The following is a 17,542-nucleotide window of genomic DNA, read 5'->3' on the forward strand; positions in this document are numbered from 1 at the left end:
AAAAATAAAAACAGAACTACCATATGACTCAACTATACCCACTGGGTTATAATATTCCTAAAGGATTCTAAGTCAGCATATTCCAGAGCTATATGTACATTCATGTTTAATGTCTCTTTAGTTGCAAAAGTCAGGAAGTAAAAGCAGCCTAGCTGTTTATCAAGATATAGCTTTAAAATGTACCATAAGGATGGGGTGCTAGCTCTGTCTTAGGACCTATGTCTGGATCTGCACTGCCTGCATAAGACCTAGGTGGCAGTGCAGGCCTGCAGCCGCAGTACTGGGGTAAGGGAATGGACAAAGGCAGACACCAGGCTCACCGGCCAGCCAGTCTAGCTTAAGCAACAAGCTTCAGATTCAGTGACCTGTTCTCAGAAAACATGGAAGGTCAGTGAGGTGACTCACTGGATAAAGGTGCTTGCCACCAAGCCTAATGACCCGAATTTGATCCCTGTAATCCATGTGGTAGAAAAAAAAAAAAAACAACTTCTTTAAACTGCCCTTTGGCACCACATATGCACACATGAGCACAGAGAAAAGACAGACCAAATGAGGTGGAACGTGACAGAGGAATACACTCAGCGTTGAATCTGCCTTTCACATATGAACACACACACATTCATGAGAATGGAATTTTATCCAGATACAGAGACAAATAAAATTATGACATTCACAAGGAAACAGATGGATCTGAAATCATTGTTTAGCAAAATGACATGATCTGTGGGGGGACAGATAGAAGTGGGACAATTTGGGGGGGAAGGGGGGCATAATGAAATGAAAAACAAAGATTGAAGTGGTGCACAAGAACAAAGCATGTGATGCATATATGACAGTGTGACAAGGAAATAAAAGAACAGTAAGTTAGGGTAGCCGAAATGGCTCAGCTGTAAAGGGATTTGCTGAAAGCCTGATGAACTGAGTTTGGTTCTCAGGAGCCACAGGGTAGAAAAGAAAAAGAAAGAAATCACACAAGTGCCTCTTCCCCATAATAAATAAAGGCAAAAGCCAAAATATTCTTAAAGGTCAATGAAACCAATTCCTCTGCATGCTTAACAAAAAATCCTTTAAATCTACCGTTATTCTGCTATATTACTTATGGCTATATTTTTATGCTTTTACTCTTTTATGTTCTTGACTAAGTTTATCTACCTATTTTTCATAAAATAACATTTATTTGCCATATCTTTTCTTTTGTTTTGTAATTCATTGACATATAATGTCTTTTGAGACAAGGTCTCACTATGTATTCCTGCCTAGCCTGGAACTCACTCTGTAGGCCAGACTGGCTGAAAACTCAGAAATCTGCGGGCCTCTGCCCTCCTGAGTGCTGGGATTAAAGGCCTGCAGCACAACACCTGGCTGGATTTTTTAATATTAGTGTTTGGGACAGGATCTCATTCTGAAGCCTGCACTGATACAACACATGATCCTCCTGTCTCCGCCTAAGAGCTAACATTATTATAAGCAGACATCACTACACCTGGCTTTTTTGATTCCCTTTTAAAAACAGACTTTGTCCTGGTCTACAGAGTGAGTTCCAGGACAGCCAGGGCTACACAGAGAAACCCTGTCTCAAAAAACCAAAAAAAAAAAAAAAAAAAAACCAGACTTTGTATCAATTCTCTAAGAATTTCATATATACCCATACACAATGAATTCTTCTCATATTCAGCCTTCTTACTCCTCTCCAGAACTGTTCCCATATCCACCCATAACCCCTCCCCCTCCCGACTTCTTGTCTTTTTTGTAATAACCCATCAAATCCCATTTGTGCTGCCTATATGTACACACAGCTGCAGGACTGTCCACTGGAGCATGGTTGACCTAACAGGGACCATATCCCGAAAGAGAACTTACTCTCCTTGCCCTGACAACCATCAGCTATCAACAGCTCCTCATGTAGGGGTGGGGGCCCATGAGCTCCTCCCCCTTCCATGCTAGAATGTTGGCCGTCTAGAACGTTGTGCAGGCAACCATGATGCTGTGAGTTCATGAATGCAGTGTGGTCCTGCCAGGTTGAGAATACATTGTTACTTCCAGTTCCTTCCTAAACTCTGACTTTTACCTTTCTTTCCCCTTTTTTGCAACAGTCCCTAAGCCTTGATGGCTTTATCTATGGCTAAGCTTTCCACCAACACTTATTCTCGGCACTTTGACCAATAATGAGAAAACATAATTAAAAAATTAAAAACACACAACAAAGTATCGTCCCTTCCCTATTAGAATGGCTAAGGTTAAAAAGAAAGCGTCAGGGGCTGGCAAGATAGTAAAGGTACTTGTCACCAAGCCTGATAAACTAAGTTCAATCTCCAGGACCTACAAGGAGAGAACCAATTCCCACAAGTTGTCCTCTGACCTCCATATATTCATTGAAGTAGACATACGCACACACCATGAATAAATGAATAAGTAAATAAGCATAAAAATATTTTTAAATACAAATGTGGACTTGGTGGCATATACCTATAATCCCAGGACTCGAGAGGTAGAGACAGGAGGATTGAGAGTTCGGGGCCAGCCTTGGCTACATGAATCCTTGTCTCAAAACCAACATACACAGGCAAGCAAGACAGCTCAGCAGGTAAAAGCACTTACAGCCTAAGCCTCGGGACCTGAGTTTGATCCCCAGCACCCAAGGCAGCAAGAAGGACAAAACCAAGTCCCAAAAGCTGACCTCTCACCTCTACACATAAGCTTTAGCACACGTAACTCTCTACTTCCCTACTTACATTGATAAATTATTTCAAATTTAACTTAAATACCAAAAGCTACTAAAAATAAACAGACACAATATAACATCCTAACAAGTACCTAGAAAAGGGGGAAGTTTTAAAGACTGTTGGTGGGAATGATATCAGTATACTCATAATGAAATACAATGTCGAGATTCCTCAAAAAACTAAAAATAAATCTACCAGATGAAACTGCTGTATCACTTCTTGGAACAGCCAAAGGGGAATTAAATCACCACATCAATAAGATACCCACATTAATATTTCTTCTTACATTATTCCGAACAGCCAGACAAGATTTCTATCAACAGAAGAATGTATAGAGAAAATGTGGTAAATAAAAACTCAGTCATTATTCAGCTATGAAAGAGAACAAAAGCCAAACATTTGCAATAAAATGCTGCTGGAGGAAATAATGCTAGGTGAAATGAGCCAAGGAGGCAAATAGCATATATGCTCTCATATGCAGAATCTTTTAAAAGATAACCAGATCCATGCTTTTCAACATGTTTTTTGGGTTGGGAATTGTCATGTGTGTACATGTGTGTATGTGTGTGTACATGTGTGTGTGTGTATGTGTACATAAGCATGGAGACTAGATAGCAACTTCAAGTGTCATCTTCAGGGATACCGTCTACCTCATTTGGGATAAGGCCTGTCATTAGCCAGGAGCTCACTGATTGGGCTGGACTGGCTGGAGCAGGCTAGCCCTGTTCATATTTGCCTAATGATGAGATCATCACACTTAGCATTAATTTTTTTTTTAAAAAATTGTCCTTCATGATTTGAGAGGGTTGATTTTCTAAAATATTGTATTAAAATTTTTCTTGCTCATTAAGATTTTTGGTACCCTCTTAAAAATTGGTGCCCAGACTGAGTACCTGAGTTGTCTCACCCTAGACCAGCCCTTATGATAAATTCTTAAAGTGATATAATCAAAGACTAGAGAGATAGCTCTGCAGTTAAAGAGCACTAACTGGTCTTACAAAGGACACAAGTTTGGTCCCCAACATCAATTTGGTAGCAAACAACTGTCTATAACATCCAGGGTATCTGATGCCCTCTTCTGGCATGCATGGGCTTGTGTGAATATTTGGTGCACATAAACTTATTCAGATTCATACACATAATTAAAAAAAATCAACTTATTTTTAAAGTGTTATATTGAGCCAGATATAGTGGCACACACCTTAAATCTCAGCATTCAGAATGCACAGGCAGTCAGATCTCTGTGAGTTTAAGGCCAGCCTGGCCTACATAGGGAGTTCTAGGACAGTCGTTACTATATAGTAAGACCCTGTCTAAAAACAAACAAATTAATAAATAAAAATAAATGAAATAATATAATTTTTATTTTTCTTTGTTTCTCCACATTTTCCAAATTATGCATAAAGAAGCATGGATTACTCTGATTTCTAAAAAAATAATTTTGGTTTTCAATTTTTTTAATGAGGCTGGATCTGTATCCCATGCTGGCTTCAAACTCACTTACTACAGAGCCAAGGATGATCTTGAACTTCAAATCCTCCTGCCTCTACCACCCCTGATCAGTTTGTTGGGATGAAGATCCCACCCATGCATCATGTGCAGTAGGCAGTCACTCTACTGACTGAACTCTATCCCCAGATCATGGGAAAATAATACTGAAAAAAAAAGGCAAGACTCACTCAATGAAGTTCCTCATGCTTTCCCCCTGGGGCTTGCAGGAAACAAACACTAGAGTGCGGATGGCCCTGCAGTTCCGAATGGCTTGCACCACTCTGTAATCTGAAGGAGTAAGCACCTTGTTAATACACTTAACCCACTGTAGTCCCTGCCATTCCCAACTGCATGCTGAGTAACGCATAAAGAATGGAGATGCTACTTCAGGGCTACCTCAGAGGGAGCCCCTAAGTCTGCTATAGGAATAGAGACACAGAACTGGTGGACACCATGGGGGAAGTGGCCAAGCCTACACTACACATGGGGGACAGCCAAGGTGTCCTCCCTCCTTACGCAGTCCAGCACGGGCAGGGTTGGCCACAGCAACTGTCAACTTCTCATCTTTTGGTGACTTTAACAGCTGTGGCAAAATCGTCTCTGCTCTGCCAGCATGAAACTCACAGTTGGTGACACCTGTGGAAGAGACCACCAACAAGTAGGAAGTGTCAGCTTTATAGAACTATACCATACAGCGGCTGGAGTCCTGCTTTTCCCTTTGGCTCCTGTCCAGTGTACCTCTGAACAGCAAAGAAAATGCTCTTGGCCCTGCTGCAGGCACTTTCCCTTGGAAAGGCTGAATGAGCCTTCCAGATCAAGGGACAAGACAGACAGCATGGAAGTACCCACACCACAACAAACCCTTCCACCCAAGTGAGCGCCCTGTGCCAGCAGTTTTCACTTGGGACCTCAAGAACTGTCTGCAAGTTGGGCATGTTGGCACGCATCTATCATCCCAACATGTGGGAGGCAAAGAAAGATATAAGGCTTTCAAGGCCAGTCATATAAAAAACAAAACAAAACAAAACAAAACAATACCAAAACTGAAAGAATTGCCTGCAAGTATAATAAAGGACGGAATGCAAACAATTTTCTATATTGCAATTTGACATTTTATTTAAGGAAAAGATTCCACTTTTTTAAATTGTAGGTTTGTTTGTTTGGGTGGTTGGTTTGGTTTAAGGTAGAGTCTCACTATATAGTCCTGGCTGGCTCTGAAATCACTATGTAGACCAGGTTACCCTTGAACATACCGAAATCCACATGCCTCTCCCTCTGCCTCTTGGGGGCTGAAATTAAAGGTGTTCACCTCAATGCCGGGCCAAACCTCTACATTTGAATCTGATTGTATTGGCTCAGATGCCTTCATAGTTGAATTAAAGCAGGTTCTTCTATTATGTTCACCATCCTATCACTTCCCTTCCTACCAACGAGGCTTGTACTTGCCTTGGGCTCATCTATACAATGAAGAAAGAAAAAGTTACTAGGACCTCTTCTAGAAAACACCAGGATCCTTCTACAGCTACTCTAGAACTCAGCCTCCCTATAAGTTGGGGATACAGTAGGTCCTCCTTTGTATATTAACAACTGCACTTCTGTTAGTTTGTTTTTGCAGTGCTGGTAAATGGGCCCTTGGGTCTCATGCATGCTAAGCAAGCAGTCTGCCACTGAGCTATATCTCTGGCCCCTCACACAACTCCATCTCTTCATTTCACCCGAATCTGATTTAGGTACCATTGAAGGCTGCAGTCCACCTGGCATCCTCTACTGCCTGCTCCACCAGCTCAATGCCATGAACCTGGGAGGCACGCTGAGCAAGAGAGAGGCCAATCACACCTGGAGAAATAAGAAATAAGAGGAGATTATTTCTGTGTTTTAAACCAACGGGGTTATATTTATACCATCAACACGACCTCCCGCCCTGCCACCCTTGAAAAGACCCTAAGTTCTGAATTGATGTCATTTGAGACCTAGACAACACATAGACTCCTCCTAGGGAGGCCTCTTGCCTGTTCCACAGCAAATGTCTAAGAGGGTGCTCTCAGGGTTCACTCTGCTCAGCTCCCCGATGGTCCGATACAGCATCTCTGCCCCAGCAGTATTAATCTGGAAGAAGGCATCTGGAGAGATTCGAATCTTCAAACCCAGAAGATCTTCAAAGATGTGGGGCTCCCCAAACAGGAGCTGGTAGGGGGCTTGCTGATGCCTGCAACGGGTCATGGTGCTATGAGAGAAAGATGGAAGACAGCATTTTAGAATGACAGAACGTAATATACACCTCTTACTGCCAAGCCTCTTATCTGGAAATCACAACTTCCTCACCATGGCCCTGGTACTTCTGCATGCGTTCCACACTTGAGAGACAGAGGTCTACATGCACACGCTTTTTTACATCCTTTTTGTTTTGATTTTGAGAAATTAAAGGCAACCATATGCCACTGTACGCTTCTATTCTAGCTTGGGTTCCTGGATGTGGCTGGCATATGAAAGTCAGATCTAACTAGCTTATGGGCCTCCACTCTCAGTAGCCCATCACCAGCAAGCAAACTACAAACCCAGGCTATGGCAAGCCTGCAGCCTCCTGCTTCATGTCTGGCTGCTCCAGGCTTACCTTTCCTGGAAATAGAGGGAGGTCAATCCACAGACTGTTCCAGGGCCTTTAGTGAAAAAATCCTTCAAGGTCACCTTCTGAACACAGAGCTCCTCCTGCCCAGAACAGGAAACCAAGAGTCAAGTAAAGACTCATCTCTGACAAATTCTCTTGCCGTTAGCTACAGTAACCAGCCCCGCGGGAGTCAGACAAGACGACACATTTCTCAAATCCTATTATAAATAACACTTAGCATAAAGCAATGTTCCGCAGGACAAAAACAACAACAACAGGCTATTTTCACATCTCAGTAGAAGAGCTGCTTGGCTTTTCAGCTTTTGACAAATCTCATACAATGGAACTGGCACTTTCTCTAGTTTGAGCCTCTAATAGTTCTCTACAGGAAGTGTGAGTTATTCTTATAAACAAAAAGCTAAACTAAGCTTCTGTCCCATCACGCACAGAAAATAACCTTTCAAATCCCTTCATAGTTCTCCGCTTTTCCTATCCCAACCACCCACTCAAATATCACCTCAGAAGATGTGAGTCCTAGAAGAAATGAACCAGGAAACAGAAAAGAAAGAACATGGTGGGCGTGGGCAGGCAAGTCTACCGAGGAGATAAAGGTGCTTGCCATCAAGTCAAATGACCTGTGCTTAACCCATCTGAAGGAAGGAGAGAACCTGACACACAAGTTATTCTCTGACTTCCAATCAAATGCAAAAAGAAAATAGTGAACGTGGAAACTCCTTTCATCTGACTACAGAACATATTAAAATTCTAATATTGCCATAATCACTTCAGACTATCTTAGCATACAGACACAGGGTTATAAACCAAATCAAAGCTAGAATTTAAAAGACCAACCAGGCCAGCAATCAAAGGACTCCGAGTCAAATCCAAGCTTGGTAGTTGACTGGTTCTTTCACCTTCCAGGTGACTATGCGTCCATTTGTTATTCTCTAAAATGAAGGTGCTAACATCCCTCTTAGCCTACCTACTTCATAGATTGGTTGAGCTAGCCTACTCAGTATAGGGATGTTTCCATATGAGACTGTCTTGTTGACTTGGGTTTTGTTGTTGTCTTATCAACAGGACCGATGATGGTGTAACCTAGGAAGAAGGAGTCTCTGTTAAGGAACTGCCTCTGTAAGATTGGTCTGTGGGCATGTCTACTGGATATTTTCTCAATTGATTCTTGTTTTGAGAGAGACCAGCCTACTCTGAGTGGTGTGATTCCTGGCAAGGTAGTCTTTAGGCATATGAGAAAGCAAACTGAAGGCTGGAGAGTTGGTTCTGTGGTTAAGAGCATTGCAGAGGACCTGGGTTTGATTCCCAGCACTCACATGGTGGCTCACAACTGTCTGTAACTCCAGTCTCAGAGGATCCAAAGCCCTCCCCTGACTTCTCTGGACACCAGGTACACACATGGTGCATACATACACATGTATACACTCATACACATAAAACAATTTTCTAAATCTAAACATAAAAGCAAAATGAGCAAACCACAGGGAGCAAGCCAGAAAGCAGCATTCCTCCATGACCTCTGCTTCAATTGTTGCCTTTAGGTTCCTGCCTAGAATTCTTGCTCTGACTTCCCTTCACGATATGCTGTGAGCTATAAGGGGAAATATGTCTTTTCTTCCTTAAGCTACTGCTAGTCATGTTTTTTTTTTATCACAGCAATAGATAGTGAACCAGAACACAGTCTGAAAGTGTTACGTGTATTACAAATGTAAAGCATAAACTAGAAGGCTGCTTAGCTCCCCACTGTACTAGCAGAGTGTGTGAAGTATTTAGATTATAAAAGTTGGACACACAAATCTCTATGGAAATAGCTTTTGGACTCAGTTGAGTCTACTACTGTGAGCAAAATTCTTGTGGAAATACTTGAGAGCCCATGTATGATAATTATCTGAGGTAACCTAGCCGGCAGTAGAGTCAAATTATATTATGTTCTTACTAACTCTTCATCTTCAAACCTACTCTCTAACCTACATAAATATTCTATGGCTATGTGGTTTCTGCCATCTGCTCTAAAATTTCAATAAACATAAATGGTTCTTACCCTGCTAGGCTTACCTGACTTAATCCCTGGGGATGAAAAGTGACAATAGCCATTGTGTGTCCTTGCCTATTGGTACGAACTATGAGTTCACGCCAATGTCCACCTTCATGAAAGAGAAGGCAGGGTTCCACTGAAGACTGTCGAAGGAATACTTCATAGTACTAAGAGGAAATTAGTATTAAGTTAAATATAGGCAGAAGAAACAAGTCCGATAATTTATTATTCATTCTAGCTCTCCAAAATGCATATGTTGAAGCCTTTACCCCCAGATTCTCAGAACATGACTTTATTTGGAAACAGATCTTTAATGAGGTGATAAAGGAAGCCAGGCATGGTAGTCAACATATTTCAAGGTCTCAAGAGGCTGAGGTCAGAGGATCTAAATTTAACATCATTCTAGGTGACCTAGTGATACTCTCCAAAGTACATAAAATTAAGAGGAGGCCATTAAGCACACTTAATCCAATCTGATCAGCATATTTTGTAAGAAGAGAAAAGATAGGGGTAGGAATATAGCTCATCTGGTAGAGTACTTGCCTGGTATACAGGAAGTACTGGGTTTCCCATTTCCAGCACTGCATAAAAACTGGGCATGCCAGCACATACTTGTAATACCAGCCAGCACTTGGGAGGTAGAATCACAGGGATCAGAAGTTCAAGGTCATCCTTGTCTAGATAACTAGTTTGAAGCTAGCCTGGGCCACAGGAGAGCCTATCTAGAAGAAAGAAGGAAGAAGGGGGAGGAAAAAGGAAGAAGATGAGGAGAGGGAGGAGGAAGAAGGAGAAAGAGAGGTAGAAGTAGAAGAAGAAGAAGAAGAGGAGGAGGAGGAGGAGGAGGAGGAGGAGGAGGAGGAGGAGGAGGAGGAGGAGGAGAAGGAGAAGGAGAAGAAGAAGAAGAAGAAGAAGAAGAAGAAGAAGAAGAAGAAGAAGAAGAAGAAGAAGAAGAAGAAGAAATGTGAGCACTCAATCACAAAGACTAAATATGCAGAGAAAAGAAGAGCATGTGAGGCCACAGCATAAAGATGGCCATAAGCCTGAAGAAAAAACAAACCTGACAGACCCTGCTCTTAGATTTGTACATTCAATACAGGAAAGAACTAACATTCTGTCGTTTACCCCTCTGGCCTGTGGTGATTTAAGTAGCCCTAAGGAGAATGGTGACATAAAAGCATCTTCTTAGACAGCTGTGTTAACACATAGCACCCAGGAGGCTGAAGCAGAAGGACTCAGAGCTCCAGGCTTGCTGGAGCTATGCAGCAAGCCTTGCCCCATGACCTTATGGAGGACATCACAATTCTTTCTATTCTAAACTCCTAAGTTTCATGAGGGTTTAACATTATATCCTCAATCTGGCACATAATACATGCTCAATCATATTTTTTAAAGTAGGTATGAATGAATAAATAAATAACTTATTCAGACATAAGCCCTTGGGTTATTCTGTATGTGATACTGAATACAAGAAGTTTCCATTTCTGTGTATTATTCCTGGCACAGCCTCCTAATGCTTTACTAAGCTGCTGTGATTCATTCCTACTTATAACTTCCTGGTGCAAGCCTATCATTTCTGTCACATAAAGTCAGAAAGGAGCTATATTAGAGCTTAGTTCAATCCTCCATATCCTTCTGGAAAATGCATGCTGAACACAATTCTACTTAGTAACTATGATTTCAAATCCTTAAAGAAAAACAAAAGGGGGGATAAGGCTCATTGGTAGAAGACTTGGTAACTTGCACAAGGCCCTGGGCATAATCCATAAAAACCTACACCAAAAAATTGTTAAAACAAAACTTGGTACTACAATAGCACACACTGTCTGATTTATACATGTTATTTATTCTAATGTTACATAAAATCCAAGATTATCTAGGGAAGAGGATGTTATACCAAAAAAAAATAGTGCTACCTGAAAAAAGAAGATCAATGAAGGCTACACCTTATCATTTTTCCTATAAATTCATATACAGAAGATATATTTAACTACACTGAACATATTTTTCAAATCGTGGGTGTTGAGGTTTGCTTTGTTGCTATGTATTGCAATGCTAAATTTTGTCTAGTTGCCTCAAGACCAGTGAATTCTCACAGTTACTAACTTTTGTTGTGTAAACCTTGCTCCTTAGTTTAAAACTATTGGTTAAATAAAAAAAAATGACTACAGCCAATTAGTGGAGGGATTAAAGGTAGGTGGATTTTTGAATTACTTGGTTGGGGATTGCAGATAGAGGAGGGAGAAGACAGGACTCTGGGAGAGATGAGGAATCTGCCATGACAGGAGATAGACCATGAACACATGGCCAGGAGAGACAGCAAGCATTTGGGGCACATCACTGGGAGGTAGCCAGGCCAGCAGTTAGAAAAGTGGGTTAGGATTATCTCCCAGTAATTGTCAAAGCCAAATAAAATAACCAGCGTCTGAGACTCGCACATTCATAAGCTAAGCAGGGATAAATTTAAATTGGTTTAACTGCACTTGGGATTGGAATTTTGACACAGGACCAGTTCAATTCTTACTTACTTTCTTGTTAAAAGGGGATGCTTTTGGAAGCAAGATTCAAATGTCAGAGGTCTTGGAAAGATGATGATTGAAAAAATTAGGCCTCATCTGGAAATAACATTTAAGGAAATGTGGACTCACCACTCTATGACCATTGTAAAATGAAGAGTGACACCAGTTTTTATACGAGAACACTTATTTATAAACTAAGAGTCAATAGGTCTTCTAATTAAAATAGCAGAAGATTCTACCTAAAAATCCTACTCTGATGAAGAGTAAGAAAGGAGTAAGAAAATGCATTGTTATTAATCTAACAGTTCTCTTTTTTTCTCCCCTAAAATATCATTTTCTGCCTCAGTGCTAAATTATTCCCATTAGCAGGCTCACTCATTTTCACAAAAGGAAGCAGCAGCTGGAGAAATGGCTCAGTAGTTAGCAGCACTGGCTGCCACCCCACAGGACCTTGGTTTGGTTCCTAGTACCACCCTGACAGCTTATAACCATCTGCGACTCTGCTCAGAGGTGATCCAATTCTGTTTCCTGGCCTCTATGAGCATCAGTCATGCACATGGTACACACACGCATGCGGGCAAAAACACTCTCACACATAAAGCAAACAAATATTTTATTTAAAAAAATGTCTAAAAGAAAAAGAAAAAAAAAAAACCCAAGGATCCAGGCATCATGCCAACAATCCCAGAACTTATGAGATGGAAACAGAAGAAGCATAAATTCAAGGTTATCCTCAGCTGTATAGTGAGTTTAACACCAGCCTAGGCTACATGAGACCCTGTCTCAAAAGAAAAATGTTCTTCAATCTGTACTCACTATTAGCGAAATCTCTGCTTCTTTTTCCACTCTGTAACCAAACACATAAGAACTATATATGTCCCCTGTCTCCAAGTCTCCTCTTGAAGCACTTGAATAAGGGTCCCACCACTACACCTAAACTGTTTGCATTACGGTCATCAACTCTCATCGACTACCTGGCCCTGCAGTCCAAGGGTCCACACTCAGTCACACTGGACACAGCTGGGAAGTGTGTCTTCTCACGGTTTGGCTCCCAGAACATGGCTGTTCTACTTTGATCTCCATTTCAGCCCTATTCACTAGGCGCCTCCTCTCTTTTCAGATTGCCAGTGCAAGTGAACCCTACTCTACTGGCAGGCATATAAAAGAACACCACATACAATGATATACATAGTACATAATATTTGATGACGATAATAATATATGATTGCTAACTGCCTTGTGTATTCCTTATATTATACATTTTATTATTTCATAGTATATTACATACACATAATGTTCATTGTAAAGCATAACAATGAAGTCCCCTGGCAGCAGCCTCATTCATCCAGTAATTACAGTATCTCGTGATTGTATCATTTCCCTTGTGCTTGATTATTCTTGTGTCCTTTTGTTTGCTCTGGCTCTACAGATACCAGGCTGAACTCATACCTTGGAGCCTAAGTGTTGGTAGGTCATACCAGACACGTTTGTATGGGTACACTCTATCACGTTCACATAACAATGAAATCACCTAAGGCTGTATGCCTCACAAAATAATTCTGTTGACTCAGTCACATTAAAAGTGTCTAAACAATAAATACTAAGGTCACTGGCATAAACCTTAAATCCCAGTACTTGAGGGCAAAAGCAGGCAAAATCTTTGACTTCAAGGCCAGCCTGATCTAAAAAAGAGTTCCAGGACAGCCGGGGCTACAAAGAGAAACCCTTGTCTTGAAAACAAAAAACAAAACAAAAAAAAAAGGATCTCTGAACAAGAAATAGAACAGTCACTGAGTGAAAAGAGAGCAAGAGAACATGAGGAACTCTTTGTTAGCTGTGCATCTGACAGGAGACTAATGCCCAGACTATATGAGGAACTCAAATATTAAAGACTCAAAGAGCAAATAACCACACAATGAATGGTAAAACTTACTAGACAGTTCTCAAAAGTATAAATGACTCCAAAGTATGTTTAAAAAGTATAAATCAGCCGGGCGGTGGTGGCGCACACCTGTAATCCCAGCACTTGGGAGGCAGAGGCAGTTGGATTTCTGAGTTCGAGGCCAGCCTGGTCTACAAAGTGAGTTCAGGAGAGCCAGGGCTATACAGAGAAACCCTGTCTCAAAAAAAAAAAAAAAGGTATAAATCAAAAGCAAATATGGGGCTGAAACCCATATTTATAGTGTTCAGTATCCTTATACCACAGAAATGCCAATTAAAAGTACACCAAGACCCCATAAGTATGGTTATCAGCAAGAAAACAAGCAGCAAATGCTGTCAGGGATGGAAGCACTTACACACGTTGGTGGGGATGTAAATTAGTGTTGCCACTATGAATTTCGGTATGGTTCCTCAAAACCCTAAAAGTAAAACAACCGTTGACTCAGCTGTACCACTGCACAAGGTATGTGCCCTTGGGAACCCAAATCAGCATGACAGAGAGAGGACTGTACATCTATGCTTAATGCTGCACTATTCAAACAAGCTAAAATGTGGAACCAGCGTAGATGTCCATCAGCAGAGGGACAGACGCCCCACAAAAGATGGTATGTAATATAAAATGGAGCTTTATTAAGCTGTAAAGATGAATGAAATAATCTATATTTTCAGGAAAATAGAATGGGAGGTTATATAAAGCAAAAGATGTCAGACTCAGAAAGGCAAATATTATTTTTTCTCTATATATGAAATCTAGAGATATTTTAAAATGCATGAAAGTAGAAGGGAGACTATTTCGAGGGATAGGGGAACCAGAGAAATAGAATATGCACACAAACCGAGTGATCCTGTTAAAAAACCAATCTGATAAATCTCCCAGTCAGGAGCACTTTGCTGCTGCTTCTGTGAAGCAGAGGAGAGAGAGAGAGAGAGAGAGAGAGAGAGAGAGAGAGAGAGAGAGAGAGAGAGAGAGAGAGAAACAGAGAGAGAGACAGAGAGACAGAGAGAAAGAAACAGAGAGAGAGAAACAGAGAGAAACAGAGAGACAGACAGAGAGACAGACAGAGACGGAGGCAGGCAGAGAAACAGAGAGGTCTGCTGCGTGGCAGGCAGAGTCAAGGCAGGTCAGGGTCTATTGGCAGATTTCCCAGCCTGCTGAAGGCATGGAACCATAAGAGGAGGTGCACTTGAGGCTCAAGGCTAGATTCTATTGACCTTGGTAGAAGGTACAGGGAGGTTTCTGGAATGGGAACAAACACCTTGTATACAATTTAGCAAATTGTGGCTTTGCTTTCCACAGTACTGTAATATAAAAAAACTATGAGAAAATATACTTGCTCGTTAGTGTGTTACATATCTGCAGTCCTCCCATATCTGTGTCTTGCATATTTTTTCTACCTTTCCTATAATCAGCCTTATTCCCCTCCTCAGATGAGTGTTTGACTTTGCCCTGGCCAGTCCTGGTACATTCCCCTACCCATCACAACTTTCAAAAGCTTCCTATAATAAAGCTTTTATCCACTCATGGTAAAAGGTAAGTGACCTATAATGACCTCTCACTATATGATCTGGCCTCTGTTAACTTTTACCATATTTGCCTACTAAATACTCAGCTGACTCTATGTTTACTTTCTTCAGAAAGCCAACCAAATCTCAAATGCTCATAGCTGGCCCTTGTGGGTGCCAGGCACACACACACACACACACACACACACACACACACATAAGCAAAGCACTCATACACAGAAAGGAAAAAAATAAATATTTAAATGAAAACCAAAGCACGAGTCAGGAAGCTAGAAAGATCAACACTAGCACAGGCTACATAACAATATCCTGTTTCAAAACTAAAATGTTAACAAGGGAAACCTGAAGAGAGACAAGGTTTACCCCTCCGCATAATCCAGGAAATACAGTCTGGAAACTTTACAGGGTTGTGGTGGTTTGAATATGCTTGGCCCAGGAAGTGGCACTATTAGGAGGTATGGCCTTGTTGGAGGAAGTGTGTCACTGTCGAGGTGGACTTTAAGACCTTCCTCCTAGCCACCTGAAGGCAGTCTTCTAGTTACCTTTGAAATAAGATGAACTCTCTGCTCCTCCAGCTGCCATTCTTTCCCACCTTGGTCATAATGGACTGAAACTCTGAACCTGTAAGCTAGCTCCAATTATATACTGTCCATTATAAGAGTGTCCTTGGTCCTGGTGTATCTTCACAGCAATGGAAACAAACCCTAAGACAAGGGTCAAATTATTTCAAACCAGAATTTTAAATCTAGAAACATTTTCAGTCATTTCAGGGTAGGAAAAAGTGTTTATATATAGACCTACAAAAATCTAACCATTATGTCCTAGATAACATTCCTCAAGAAGCTAACAGAGACTGTACTCTGGGCAAATGTAGGTGCAAACCAAAGGAACAAGACAGAATATAAGAAATAGCAAAGACAAGACTGTTGGTTGGGGGGGGGGGGGGCATGCATGTAATATTGGCACTCAAGAGGCAAAGGCAGGATTCTGCCAAATTTGAAGACAGCCTGTACTTCAGAGGGAGAACCTATCTTAAAACAGATAGCCAACAACAAAAGACAAGACTACACAGCAAGAAAAAGGTTCAGGATGATGAGACAGGCAGATGGTTCAGTCAGTACAGTTCTTGCCACACAATCATGAGGACCAGAGTTTGGGTCCCCAGCATCTACAGAAGAGCTGTCTTCAGCAATATATATTTGCAATCCTAGCACTGGCCTGGGTAAATGTAGGGCACAGACAGAATTTCTGAGGCTGGTTGGCCAGTGCCCTAGCCAAATAAATGAGCTCCAGGTTCCATGAAAGGCTTGGTCTCAAAAAATATACTGAGGTATGATTAAGGAAGACACTCAACATAGACCTCTGGCCTCACCATACACTATGACAACACGTATGCATCCAGAGGCACCTATGCTTTTGTGTAGCAGTCTCCTGAAATGAAACTCTTCATCATTAAAACAGGAAGGTTAAAGGAGAAAGAACACAGCAGGTTATCATAAGAAGACTCTCAGATCAGCCAAGCTGCCTAGAACCAGAGACACAGTCAAGCCACCTCCAAGAGAATCAAATTAACTGCACTGCCTGGAAAGGACACTCTTCAACTTGCTGAGTAGCCTGCAGTTTCTGCAGTACACTCTAGGTTTCCACCTTTCATGGGCTGTCATCTATGCTGGAATAGACTTTTTTTGTGATTCAGCTGCCTTTAAGTCATGTAGGCTTCTGTAAGCAACCCCTCAACCATACTCCTCTAAATAACCGCAATAAAGCTCATTGCTTGACCAAACTCAATTTTGGTGGTATCTTCACTTTGGTCTAGTGTTCGTTCCCTCCCTGGAGTGAGTAGACATTTGATCATGTCTCTTCAGGAATAGTGTTATACAAAATGTATATATGCCCCCCAATGCACACACACACATATACACACACACACACAGATAAGAGGAAATAGTTCCAGGATGATAGTTATACAGAAGGTCTAATGAGACCAGGAAGGCAGATTCCAAAGAAAAGGTCTTTGGAGAAAACAAATGGAAACTATTGAACAGATGAAAAACAATAATAGATGCTTCACAATGCTTTTAAAACATCTGGGAAAAAATTAGTGAAATGTTCATCGAAAACAAAACAAGTAGGAAAAGAAGGCAATTGTCCATACCAATAAAAACAAAACCTTAAAATTGTCTATATTACATAGTGCTATGCATGTATAAAAAGGAAACAGGGAGGACTTGAAGTTTGAAGAAAGATATATGGAAGGGGTCTGGGAGGAATTATGGAGATTAAAGGGGTAAATATGATCAAAATACATTGTATAAATGTGTGAAATTCTCAACTATATAAATAATACTATTAATGGAAGTATAGGCCAGCTGTGCCACAAGCCTGTAATCTCAGCACTCTGGACATAGAAGCAGAACTTTCAGGAGAGGTCAAAGTCCTCCTCAGTTACATAGTAAGTTCGAGGCTGGGCTATATGAGACTCTTTCTCTCTCTCTCTCTCTCTCTCTCTCTCTCTCTCTCTCTCACACACACACACACACACACACACACATATATATATATAATATGCAAAACACTGTGCATAGATAGCCACATTTAAACTATAAAGTGGGAGATTTAAAATATGTAACACTTTTCAATATATTCAAAAACGAAAAAAAAATGTTCCCATACAAGGAGGGGAAAGTTGGGA

The 17,542-nt window shown here is 41.1% G+C and overlaps 1 protein-coding gene across 15 annotated transcripts in view; it reads right to left on the reverse strand.

Annotated features, from left to right (window-relative positions):
* The window catches only part of Trmt2b (tRNA methyltransferase 2 homolog B), a 99,746-nt gene that overhangs the window by 56,247 nt on the left and 25,957 nt on the right, over positions 1 to 17,542 (reverse strand). For 10 of the 15 annotated variants that reach the window (XM_052170777.1, XM_052170784.1, XM_052170785.1 and 7 more), the window contains 6 exons: positions 8,890 to 9,036; positions 6,826 to 6,920; positions 6,224 to 6,438; positions 5,949 to 6,050; positions 4,731 to 4,850; positions 4,403 to 4,502 (listed from right to left, as the gene is read on the reverse strand). In XM_052170777.1, coding sequence (XP_052026737.1) covers positions 4,403 to 4,502; positions 4,731 to 4,850; positions 5,949 to 6,050; positions 6,224 to 6,438; positions 6,826 to 6,920; positions 8,890 to 9,036 — 779 coding nt within the window. Of the gene's footprint in view, positions 1 to 4,402; positions 4,503 to 4,730; positions 4,851 to 4,876; positions 5,672 to 5,948; positions 6,051 to 6,223; positions 6,439 to 6,825; positions 6,921 to 7,722; positions 7,918 to 8,889; positions 9,037 to 17,542 lie in introns of those variants that run through there. The other 5 variants (XM_052170783.1, XM_052170786.1, XM_052170787.1 and 2 more) reach the window with 5 other exon arrangements.

Source organism: Apodemus sylvaticus, chromosome X (genome assembly GCF_947179515.1).
Source record: "Apodemus sylvaticus chromosome X, mApoSyl1.1, whole genome shotgun sequence".
NCBI lineage: Eukaryota > Metazoa > Chordata > Mammalia > Rodentia > Muridae > Apodemus > Apodemus sylvaticus.